At 32.3% G+C, this 13,247-nt stretch overlaps 3 protein-coding genes across 3 annotated transcripts; 1 reads left to right on the top strand and 2 right to left on the bottom strand.

Annotated features, from left to right (window-relative positions):
* Positions 1–2,288: 2,288 nt before the first annotated feature.
* LOC133677953 (21 kDa protein-like) lies at positions 2,289–3,142 on the top strand. The gene has a single exon (XM_062100099.1). It carries the CDS (start codon positions 2,367–2,369, stop codon positions 2,961–2,963), a length of 597 nt encoding a protein of 198 aa, XP_061956083.1. The 5' UTR covers positions 2,289–2,366; the 3' UTR covers positions 2,964–3,142.
* A 4,402-nt stretch (positions 3,143–7,544) lies between these two features.
* On the bottom strand, positions 7,545–8,343 carry LOC133679011 (pectinesterase inhibitor 4-like). The gene has a single exon (XM_062101568.1). It carries the CDS (start codon positions 8,283–8,285, stop codon positions 7,683–7,685), a length of 603 nt encoding a protein of 200 aa, XP_061957552.1. The 5' UTR covers positions 8,286–8,343; the 3' UTR covers positions 7,545–7,682.
* Positions 8,344–9,574: 1,231 nt separating this feature from the next.
* On the bottom strand, positions 9,575–12,024 carry LOC133678893 (protein RMD5 homolog). Its single transcript, XM_062101402.1, has 2 exons — positions 11,866–12,024; positions 9,575–11,195 (listed from the first exon to the last, which is right to left on the bottom strand). The coding sequence occupies exon 2, from the start codon at positions 10,918–10,920 to the stop codon at positions 9,754–9,756; it is 1,167 nt and encodes a 388-aa protein (XP_061957386.1). The 5' UTR covers positions 10,921–11,195; positions 11,866–12,024; the 3' UTR covers positions 9,575–9,753.
* Between the last annotated feature and the right edge of the window lie 1,223 nt (positions 12,025–13,247).

Here is a 13,247-nt window from a genome sequence, read left to right as displayed (position 1 = left end):
GTGTAGCTTAGTTTTTATAATTTATTTAAATAAAATAATTAATTTCCATAGCATCAAAACTATTTAAATAGTATCTTGATCACTATTTGATCGGGTTTATCCTGTAGTTTTTTTCTTAAAAATATCTATTTTTTTATCAATCTAGATATTTTATCTACTTCTTCTCTTGAAAAGTAAAAATTTTAAAAACAAGATGAAATAAATGAAAAATATTGAGTTATATATATCAAATATATATTTTTGAAAATCACGAGAACTGATTAATTAGTTTTGCTAAAATAATAGGATTAAGTTATAATTAACTCTATGAAACTATAATAGATGCCATCCACATAATAAGAACAAAAACAAGAAGGAGTCTCAATACTGCAACAATAATGATAATAAAAAAAAAACTTCCCTTCAAAATGCAATGATGCTTAGTTTAAACATGTAATTCCACTGAATTATTAGTTAGCTCGTCCAAAGTTTGTCTTTGTCGAGCATGAAGAATCTATTCTTTTCATTTTTATTGTTATTAGACTTTTTTTGTGTTTTTTTTTTTTTATTTGAGTATCCTCTTACTTTTGTAAAGAGTAAGACTAGTCTCATTTGAAATTCGTGGTTGCCTTCCCAATAAATATGCTTTTCAAATATTAAACTTGTGTTCTTATCCTTACGAGAATATAGCAGTGTCTTAACCTGATTGGTAATTATTTCTATCTTTATTGTTATTAGATCTGAGTATGTGTATTTTGATATTGTGATGTATGATACTTTTTAAAATAGATTTTTGTTTGAAAATATATTAAAATAAATATTTTATTTTTAATATTAATACATTAAAACCGTCTAAAAATACCAAAAAATATTAATTTAATATTTTTTAAAATTAAAAACTTAAGGCTTTAGCTTGATTCATCGAAATAATATTTTTTAAATATAAACTAAGAAACTAAATAATATTATTAAATTAATCTACGAGGTTATCCAACTAATTATTTTATTAAAACAATAACATTTTAGATTAAATATGACAAGACAGTTGAATCGGTTAGATTAATTAAATTTAAATAAAATCCCAAATTCGAAAATCTAATTTAATGAATTAACCTCTCAGGGTTTAATAACTATCTTTGAAAATAAATATTCGTTGAATTTGGTTAGTGTCACGTCACGGGATAGGCTTGAGGAGTCCAGAGGCAACCACTTGGATGGAGGCTGACACTCGTTACGCGTTCCTCGAAGATATATAAAGCTGACCTGAACCTTGTATTGCCGGTTTATGATAAATACCTTTTTTACCCTCCGGAAACCATGATGAATCGCAGCTATTTCTTGGATTGAACTTATAATTCAATCATTTTTTGAAAATTTTTATTTTTTTGATTGTTTTGGTTTGTTGATATAAAAAATAAAAAAATATATTTTATTATATTTTCAAATAAAAATGTATTTTAAAAAATAATATTTATTATATTTCTTTCAGAATCAAAATCATAATGAAATTTTAGAAAGAATAAATGATTGTGAGTTGGTTGTAGTTTTAAATTCTCAAGAAGGTTGGGAAATGAACTTTTACAGTTAGAGAGTGGGTAATTGTTGGTGTTAAAAAAGTACTCAATAATATTTATAAATAAAATTTTCATTTTAATATATACAAATAATTATATAATTTCATGTAAATAGAATTTGAATCTTCGTTTTGATGTAATGAGTGATTGTATTTATAAATTTTAAAATACAATCTATAATATATTATTATTTATTTTAAAATTAATATTTAAAATCCAAGCTTGTTGAATTACTAGTGAAATAAAAAAAATGATAAATAGTAATTGGAACAGGAAAAACTGTATTATTATTTATTTATCTCAATTAAAGAAACCCTTGCATTTGATTTGAGAATTCAACAAATAATTAATCTTTCATACAGTGGTAAATCATAATACCCGGTTAAGTATAGAAAAAATTAGTAATAAAAAATGATAGATAGTGTAGAAAAATGTTTGTAACCGGCACTAATGGTTTCAGGCCAGGTTCAAATATCTTAAGACACGTGGCACTTTATAGAAAGCGAGTGTCTAAAGTGAGTATCCAAGCACTTGCCGGTACGTCATAAAGACATTTGCTCTTATCTTTTACTTTTCATTTTTTTATGCCGACATGGCAGTTGAGCTCTGCCCAAAATTCCGTACACCGAATACACCCCAACGAACCCAGCGCAAGTTAGCACTCGGCACTGGGCAATAAATCCATCATCAAGGCGTTCAGACTTGTCTCTCCATCACCCCTCTATAAATTCAAACCCTTTCTCCACTCTCTCAACACCAACTCACCAAGCCACTCTCCAACAACCCAAAGAAGATCCAATTTTCTTGTCTAACATGGCGAGATCTAGCCCCGTCTTGCTGCTACTCTCAATTCTGTACATTGCTGGCACTGCAACTTCTGCTAGCACCACAAGTTCAAGTGCAAGCGCTACAAATTTCATCAAGGCCTCATGCACCGCCACAACATACCCTGCCTTGTGTGTCCAATCCCTCTCCCTTTATGCCACTTCAATCAACCAAAGTCCACGCCAGCTGATTCAGACGGCCTTGGCTGTGAGCCTAGACAAAGCTCAGTCCACCAAGACATTTGTCTACAAGTTGACAAAGTTCAAGGGAGTTAAGCCCAGAGAAAAGGCAGCGATCAAGGATTGCTTTGAAGAGATTGATGATACCGTGGACAGGCTTGTTAAGTCAGTTAAGGAGTTGAAGAACATGGGGTCATCTAAGGGTTCGGATTTTCAATGGCATATCAGTAATGTTCAGACCTGGATTAGTGCTGGATTGACTGATGAAAACACTTGTGTTGATGGGTTCGCTGGCAAGGCTTTGAATGGAAGGATAAAGAATTCAATCAAGGCAAGGTTTGTTCATGTTGAAAGGGTGACTAGCAATGCACTTGCGTTGATTAACAAGTTCGGTTCCAAGTACTAATTAAGTAGCTGCTGCTGCTACTGGCCATTGGAGTCCTTTTTCTTGGCCAAGCTTCTTGAAAACGATCTGGTTACTTCTTGTTGAGCCTTGGTTTTACTGTTTATGTATCATAAAGAATTTTGAGTGATGTAGCTTGTGGACTTTTTTCCTTAAATATATGTGTGTGATAGTGTTCTATAGTTCATGAAGGCATTTTTATTTGCTTCTTGGGTATCAAATGATTGTGGATAGGTGTTTGCATGCAATCAAGAACAACAATTCTCTTAATTAAATTCTTATACGATCGACAGTATTATTACTCAGGTTAAGATTAAGAAAAAACACTAGTTTACAGCTAATCCAAGAAAAAAATCCATAATTACAGGTAACATGGCCCCAAGTTCACTATCACGCACCGCTAGTTGTGTTCAAGTCAATACCTTCTTTAGGAAAAAAACAGTTCATTTCAATACCATTTTCCACTTCTGATGCTAGATGATGCGTTTAAGGAAAATGTGAAATCCCTTGATTGAAGGGGAGCACGGGCCCCAAGAGCTGACCCTTGAAAGCAAATATGGCTGCATGGACCCCAGAAATATCAGGCGCTCGATACAATAATCATGGAAAAACAGTGGACGGCATTGAAGGGTGTGAAAGCTCAATGCCAAGAGCAGACAAAGAGGACTTCAGTGGGGACTCTTTAGTGACCATATGACCACGTGAAGGATCTTGTCTTCTCAATAGTTGAAAGAAGCAATAAAGAAGAACATAAACAAATATATATATTTCTTTAAATAGATTACTGAAATCTGCGGAATTGAATGCAGTGGTGGCGTGTGAACCTGCCGGAGACAACGGGAGATGGCGCACATGGATATCTTGAAAAATTAGCAAATGGGATAGCCTCATTGACCCCATACAGCCATTCTCTAACCAGGCTGCTTGGATTTTGCTCCCAGAATTGTTGTTTTTATAAGAAAAAAAAGAAAGGGTAAAGTTTAGCCACGTCCTTTTTTTTATGTTCTTCTTGGCCCCTGCGCAAGAAAGCATGGATGTGCCCACGATTTATGCCCGATCATCAGTCTAACTTTCAGGCAGCTTTCAAACATGATGACCGATTTCTTTTTCTAATTGAGTTTTTAATATGTATTCATGAACTTATCAAAACAAATAGTTACTTCGAGTCCTGGAAAAAAAACAAAAAGGTTGCTTGATGTACTGGGCATATAATTTTGTTCAACGATGGATTGGTTTCCAAACCTAAATTTATGTTCATGCTTAGGTGGTGTTTGACAGTTCAATTAAAATATCGTTTGTTTAAATTTTTTTTTAAAAAATTGATGATGTTTTTATATTGTTTTAATAGGTTCATGTTAAAAATAAATTTTAAAAATAAAAAATATTATTTTAATATATTTCTAAAAAAACATTTTAAAACATAATATCTACACACTATTTAAAAAGTACTCTTAACTCATATTTTTAAAAAATATATTTAAAGAGGTCTAACAAAATAGTTATTAAACATAATTCAATAAAATATGTTGATTTGATGACATTCCAATTCAAAGTTTGGTCTTAGTCCAATGCGTAATTTATTTTGGATTTTGATTCAATCAAATTTGGATGGCACGTACGTAGACCCACAACCATCCCAGAAATTATTATTTTTTTATTTGGACTTATGCTTCTTTTTTTCTGTCAATAATTTGTTTATACAAAGATATTAGGAAAGTGGCTGGCAATTTTTTCAAGTTTTTGTAATGGTATGTCGACCTTCATACCTTCAGTCCAAATAATTTAATCCGAGATTGTTTATTTATTTCAAAAATATTATTTATAATTAAATATTAAATTCATGTCAAAAGATTTATTTGGACTCGATCCCTTATTTGAGTCAAATTAATACACCAAATAATATTAAAATTGAATTAAATTATTAGTTCTTTTACTAACAAAACTGTAAAAACATGAGATTTTTATAGTAAATGTGAAATCTTAAAGTTAGCAAAAACATACTATAGAACATTATACTAATGGTTAGAATAGTTAAAATAATCCGTTGTATGCACTAAGATGAGATTACTTTTAATTTATTATTACTAACAATAATAAATTTTAAGCATTCTTTCCTTTCCATGATGAAATATCTTTTTTCTAGAGATCTCTTTTGTGCCACTGAAAAATAATATTCATTCAGTCTTGTAATGATTTCCTTTCTTCTTCTTTTTTTGCCAATCCCAATTTAAATGACCATTTTAAAAACTAAAGTCTAATAAATACCTTAATTTCGATTATTACGTTTTTATTATTTTTCAAATTCATTAAGAACAAAAATATAACTAGCTATAGGTAAAAGTGAAATGAGAAACCATTATCAAAACAATCAATATATATTCTTAATTCCTTAAAAATTGTGTTTTTTATAGATAAATTATTTTGGGATTGAGAAAAAAAATATAACTATAAAAATAAAATGAGAAATCATTATCAAAACAATCAATTTCCTTCACAATTTTTCCCTTTTCTATCAAATAAATTATTTAATTTGGGATCGAGGGAGGTAGTAAAAGGGAGAAAACAAGTCTATGCATGTGTTTAAAATTGTGTTATCTTTTTCTAATCAAGATTTTAAAAGAGTTTATAATAAGAATATATATTCATCCAAAAATTCAGTGGTATCTCTTAATTAACCAAATATTTTTAATTTTATAGTTATAATAAAACACAAACGGCTCTGCACCACACCAAATAATATAAATATAAATAAATAGAGTCTTTGCAGTACAAGACAAGAGTGTTTTTCCGTGAACAGTTCATGATTGATATTTTCGTCATGAGCAATAATGGATCAGAATACCCTAAATTTCCAAATCCAACTTCTTCCATGCTAACCAATAACATGGGCACCCATAACTCTTGAGGAATTTTCTTGTTTTTCTAATAAAATAAAATTTCTTTTGTGATGGGAACGTGAAGAAATATTGGATAGTCGATGTACGCATTTTCCATATATATATATATATATATATATATATATCTATAGTTTTTGACTTTTTGTAGCTGAAATTGATGAATTGCTTGGAAACTACCAATCAATCTCATGATCAAAAAGGGTTTGATAATGTACTCCTTGCATCAATTTGATCACACATTTGATTGCGAATGAAATGGAAAATCCTTTCCCATTCCTTAATTTTCTATTCTTAATTCCTAACTTTTTTTATATATATAAATTAACTATATATGCGCGGAGAATGAATATATGATTCATAATGATGAGAATTAAAATTTATTTTATCATTACATGTGTTGTTAACTGGTTTATCCACATTAACTCTTGTAATAAAGATGAGTGTTGAGATAACCTTATGATCTCTTTGATCACTTTTTTTTATTATTATTTTTATTAGCTCTTTTTATATATAAATTTTTAAAAAATTAACTCAATGCACATAATTAATCTTAGTTGATTTACAGGTTCATATGTCACGTGAACAAAGGATTATAAGATGCTTTTGTAGAGAATTTATAAAAATGGCTTGCAGGATCCAGAAAACATGAACTGGCATCATCGAATGTTAACATTCCTAAGAAGAAGAAAAAATTCCTTATAAAACGTGATCACTAATTGCCTGCCCACTTAATCTCTTAATTCAAAGTTTAATTTAAGCAAAAAAACAAAAAAAGAATTAATTTCCCAAAATTAAGAGGTCAAAATCAAAGGCCAAAGTGGGAATCGATTTAATTTTGAGATTATGAATCACGATTTGTACTAGAGCGGATATATTTTCCCATGTGCACTACTATTGTGTCAGCCAAAAATACGTGATGTGTTAGAGTTAAATTGTAGTGTTTTCGGTGGTCATGATCGTTAATCATGACATTGTGTCTATTTCATGGCTCTTTCTTAGACTTTTTGAGAGCTTAATTAGGTTGCTAATTATTGTTGGAGAAGCCCTCTTAATTACCGCCCAGCAACATATAACTCCCTAATATATATATTTTCTTGATTTTAGTTATCAAGCTATTTTGGGTCAAATGTTATATATACGCACATTTACATTTACAGAAAGGAAATCACTTACTACGTACAGAGGAACCAAATCTTAAAATTACACGAATCAAGAAACATGGCTTAAGCCTCTCAAGTTTCAATATTTGATCAGACACATGAAAAAAATTCAAGCCAGCTGCCATATCAGTATAGAAATTCTCAGTTGCTTCTCCCTAATTTGAATATGAGCTTGCTTGCATGCCGTTGGCTTCTTTCCAATTATTGAGCACCTCACCTGCGGCGCTGATCATTGTTCAAATTATTGTAGCACCAGGCAGGCGTGATGGCAACAGTTTTTGTTTTTTGGGAACTAGCACGTTCATGATGAGGTTAAGAGTTAATTTTAAGCCATTTCTAAGTAATTTCTAATTCCTACACCAAGCTGGATATGCCTTGGAGGATGCCCTATCCTTGATTTTCTCCACTGAAATCTCAGTTTCTGTGACTACAAGCACAGGCCATGCCTGCATTAGACATCGATAACACCAAACTAGCTCATCAACAAAAAAAGAGATGCACAGAAATGTGATGTTGCATAATTGGAATTAAAATTAAAAGGTGATTATATCATATAAGAAACATTTCGGTACGTGTAACAGTGCATCAGAATTGAAGAACCTGTGTATACAAATATATAATTGTTCAACATATATAAGAAGAAAGGGGGAAAAAAGAAGTAGCAGCTAGTAACTTAGTATATTGATAAGTGCCAACGCATTGCTTGTCAGCCTGGTAACATTCACTATACTCTTCCTGATCTTGATCATCACTTCATCAGTTATATTCCTCTCTTCAAATCCTTCTGTGCAGGTATCCTCATCCGTTATCGCGGCACTTATCCATGTCTTTATATTAGCAATCTGAAATTCAATATCGGAACCTTTTAGGCTGCCTAAGGCCTTCAAAGACTGGTTGAGCTCATCGATGGAGTCTCCGATTACCTCAATGCAATCTTTAATAATATCAGCTTCAGTCTTGCTTAAGCCCTTTTGCTTTGATAGAGCCTTTACTAAGGATGATGTGTTTCTAGCAGCTTTCAGGGTCACAGTTAACGCTGTTCTGCATAGTTTGAGGTCATTGGTTTTGATGGTAGAGGTGTAAGAAGAGAGGGAATTGAAGCAAAGTTGTGGATATGTGGTAGAATTGCAAGCTGTCTGCAGGTAATTTGTGTAGGTTTTGCTGGTGGTATCTGCCAAGGAAAGCTGCACATCTGTTGATATGCATAGAAGCAAAGTAAGAAGCGAGGCTAGAACATTGAATGAGCTTGAAGTGATTTTAGCTGCCATGGCTTCTCTTTCTCTTATCTCTCAATCTCAATTTTGCATTGATAGGTGTGAGATGACTCCAATTTATAGGAAAAATCGTACATGTATGCAAGTTAAGTCATGGATAATGTTGTAGCATATATAAAATTATTCAAGAATTCAGGAGGAATTTAACTAAAGGACGCAAGGTGGCCATAACCCATGAAATATGAGATTGCACATGCATGAATATGATATGGTAGCTTTAGGTTGCAAGCTACATTAACTTAATTGATAATTTTAAAAAAACATTATTGACAAAATAGTTTTATTTATAGTATAGAAATAGTTTCTGATTTGCCCTAATTTTTTTTTTCTTGTTGATTAAGAAACAAAAACTGAATTCACCACCAGCATACACAGCACAATGCTAAATGGTCCTAACACGCAAGGTCTCATGCAATCCTTGAATTTATCAGCTACTTAATTGACTTATAAAACTTGGATGAAGCATTATACGTTACATAACATAATAAATTCAAATGAATAAAAAAAAGAGAGAGAGAAAGCTTGCTTATAGGTATAAATGTTTTTTTGAGTTAATGATATGACTTTTTCATAAATTCTTAATTTAAATGGAGTAAAATTAATATTCCACATATAAAATATTAAAATAACCATTAAACATTATGATTTTGATTTTTTATAAAAAAATAGTTGTAATTTTGATGTATTTCTTATTTTGTTGGGGTGAAAAAATTCCACCTTTATTTATTATCAATAGAATGAAAATGTTTTTTTAATTCTCTGTTGAAAAAACAAACCTAAAAATGAAAAAGAAACTGAACAGCTCCTTGGCTACTGAGCTTATTTTTGCAAACAGCAAGCAAGTTCACGTACCAAACCTCAAAGAAATAATCACTTTATAACCCTAGAATAGGCAGAACCATAGTGATGAGCACCATCCAAGGATCGAGTAGTACGAAATTGACAAAGATGCTATCAACCCGTGAAAGAAAACACGAGGACCGGAATGAAAAGAGGAGCAGCAGAAGAGAGGGTGACTGCCAGGGCCACCTGCTTCAACCTGCGAGCTGAAATACCCATTTCCAGCTCTACAACAACAAAAACAAGAAAATATGCGATCCGGGATACAACATAACGAATCATACCGCTTCGATCTACCAAACCTGAGTCCTCGAACTTTCCCAGCTTGAGAGACAGCCTTGCAGGCTGAAGGCTCGACAGAAGTGATGAGGACGTTTACAAGCAGTGACTATATGCATAAGAAAGCAATAGCTCGTGAAACTTGCTTTCCACACCCAACAACAAAATCCAAAGAATGTCTATTTACAACAAATGCATAGAGAAACAATACATGACTGACCAGCTTGGCCACCATCATCACACCCCTGGCTACACTACACAAGACACAACCACCAGTTCTACACCATTTCATTCGGTTCATGAGAGAGTTTAATACAAATTAATGTACAAGTCAGGGTACACATCAGAAATGCAACTGCTTACACTGTGTTGATTCGATGTCAGATGGGCAGTAAGGGCATTTAAAGGTTTTTGAACCGTTCTTTGACATCTTGTCGATAGACTGCTTGCATAGCACATGGCTACATGACATTAACATAGGAGGGTTTTCCTCAGTTGATTGTTCCTTGGACACAGGACATACAAAGATCGAATGGAACTGAAATTCCCTTCCCAACTCCACTGGCACGGGCACTGGCAACTGTTTCATTGACCGCCACTCATTTTTCTTCCCTGCCATCACAGTCATAAACTTCAAAAGTGGTGGCAGACCCTGGAACCCTGCTGCTATTGTCACACTCAATGGGCTTTCAAAAGACTGCCCCAAGAGATTGCAAAACTGCCTTGTAAGATCCTCAGCAACCACATTCCAATTAGTGGGCGATAGCAAATCAGAATAAGGAGATTGATGAAGCCTTCCAGACCACAGGAGACAGGACATAAGCTTCTGGATTTCAGAAAAATGGGTGGAACCAAAAGGAGAAATGTGAGTTCTGACATATGAAAGAGCTTTGCTTCTACTTCCACCTTGCAGTATTTCCACAAACTGTAAACAATGAAGTTTCAGCAGCAGGTCTGACCCGTTTTCTTTGAGCTTATTGGAATTGGCAGCAGCCCAGTTTAGTGCAGGCTCTAGATTTCGGTTCTTCATAGCTTCAAGTATCAGATACATTTCCGAGAAAAGAGATTTCATATCAGCAGTAGATTCTGGTTCCTTGGCCTCATTTATAAAGCAGTCACCAACATCAAACAGGCCTTGCCGATAGAAATGGCCTGCAATTACTTGGTTAACAGTGTGAGCATCAAAATCAATGTTTCTATAAGCCTTGGATATATCTGGGTTGAAAGATTTCTCAAGCTGCTTTGGGTACTTGCTCAGGGCTATATTCAGTTCCTTCTGTGTGCCTTCCATCTGATCACCAAGTGGAGCACTTTCTTGCAACTTTTTCTTAAGTTCACCAAGGACATTTTTAAAGTCCACTTCAGAACCAGATTGTTCCGCCTTCATAATTTCCAATGACTTCTCAATATCTCGCATCATCTGGTCAACAACTTCGTGTGTTTTAGAACCAGACATCTTTTGCTTCTTTGCAACACGATCAAATGCGTCCTTGATGGGATTCAGATCCATTTTTCACCTCACAGTCTCACCAGTTTAAGCTTAGAAATAGCTATGTGAAACCCCTATAAGGAGGTGTCAGAAAAGGAAAGCTCATCACCACTTTTGATTGCAAACAACTCCATGACCCTAGCAACACAAAATTAACCGCTCCCAATATACAATCTTCAACTTAATTGGTATTATCTTCAAACCAAAATTCCAATACCTTTCAAACAAGAAAAAACTCGTGCCAAGTTTGAAGTATTAAAATGTGGAGAAGAGTATTACGTTAGTCCTTGCTGCTTCTGCAAGAAATGAAAGTAAAGAATAATTTATTTTCATCTACAAGAAACAACGATTATCAATTTCAAATTAGTAGAACTCAATCGCAAATTCTATTTAAAAGCAGATTGCAAAACAGCTTCAGTCCGTTGCAAAAAGCCTCAACACTCAACAGTATTTGCAACGTATTTCATAATTCCATTGCTAGATTTACCATTGCGAATATTTTTTCAAAGGATTTTCTTAATAAACTACAAAAATTCCGATACTAAATTGCTATCAATCAATTGCAAAACTCTGTCACTAATCCATCATTGTACACACAACATAATATATAAATCAATCCATTTACATTAATTGATAAATTTTCCAGGATAATTTAGTGAGAAAACAAAGGAGCTGGAAAATCAAACAAACACAAATCCACTTACACCTTCTACATAATTTTACTAAAAAAATCAAACTTTCAAGGTAATTTAGCAATTTCATGACAAAAATCAAGAACCCAAAAACAAACTCACTATAGCAGTGAAACAAGAAGAATAAGAAACTGGGTTCTGCCTTAATCGAAAAAATATCAACCATTTTTGCAAGAGAAAAAATTCAGCGAGGTCCAAGAAAATCGTAAAAGACAATACCAAAATGAATAACGTTAAAGAAAAGGAAGAGGAAGGGAGAGGGAGAGAGGCATACCTTGGGATGCCGGTGGGTTGGGCGTTAGATTTTGAGAAGTTTGGTCGGAGGCGGGAAGGAGGTTGCTGGCGGGTTCGGCGGCTGATGGAGTTTAAAGAGGGGGGAGAGAGGATAGAATGAAAATCTGATCTCTTCTTCAGATCAAATCGGTTATTTTGCAATTTCTTTCAGGGAAAACTACATATTAGTCCAAATATTTATCATGAGTTTCACGTATTGGTCCCTATACTATTATTATTATTTGCTAGAGGAGCCTTGATCCATAATCATAATTATTAAATCTGGTATGATTTGGTAGGTTGAATTTGTTTTGAAACATTGGGAAACTTTTATGGACGAAATAAATTCAAAAGAGTAATTCTGAAAGAAAATAAAAAGAAATTCCAAAACAAATTTCAACGTTTTCTCAAATATGCAATTTCATAAATAATTAAATATATTATAATTTGATTAGGGTATGTTCTAATTCAAGCTGGGACACTTGGAAGGACAAGCATCCTTTATTTGGGAGCTAGAGGCAACCTCAAACAACAACAAGTGTCCTGAAAAGATAAGGTAGGACATTTTTAGGGCAGTTTGCAAGGCTTGTGAAGCTAAAAGGCTTTTGGAATAAGCTGTCAGTTAAACAAGTACCAAAGGTCAAACCCTATATAAGCCAAGTGCCTGTCCTAAAAGATCTGTACGACTTTTTTTTAAAAAAAATAGTATAATAAATTAAAAATATTCACGGAATAACATAGTTAAAAACAATTTTGATGAAATAATATGATTGATACATGAAATGTAATGATTGAGAAATATAATATTTATAATTTATTATTATTTTAAATAGTGATATCCAATAAAAAATATTAAATAAATAGGAGAGAAAAAAAAAAAAATTTATCTGAAACACAAAAATTTTAATTACAACACCACAAATATCATTGAAAAAATTTTAAAGAGATGAATTCAATAATATCAAGAAAGGTTATCAAGATAACTTGAGTGGGCCACATTTCCGTATATCTTTATAAATATTTTATAACATATTTATATAAAATATCTTAAATATTTATTAAGATATTTATTTTAATAAAATTTATATAAATAGATTTTTTTAGAACTTATTTATCTAGACAACACAAGTTTAACACAATACAAGTTTAATATAAAATTTATTAAGGTTTGAGAAAAATTCAAGTTTAGAATAATATTTATTTTTCTTGTCACCTAAATAAATATTATATTAATATAAGTATCCAAATATTTTTCTTGCTAGTGTTGCTAGATTCATCGAATCTTTTGAATTTAGTTTTATTAAACGATAAAAAATGCTTCGATATTTTTTATGAGGATTTTTTCTGGCTTCATCAGATATAGTAATAGAAACTCAACCTTTA

The sequence above is a fragment of the Populus nigra genome, chromosome 18 (assembly GCF_951802175.1).
Source record: "Populus nigra chromosome 18, ddPopNigr1.1, whole genome shotgun sequence".
Classification (NCBI taxonomy): Eukaryota; Viridiplantae; Streptophyta; class Magnoliopsida; order Malpighiales; family Salicaceae; genus Populus; species Populus nigra.
This window is presented reverse-complemented; position numbering and strand designations above follow the sequence as displayed.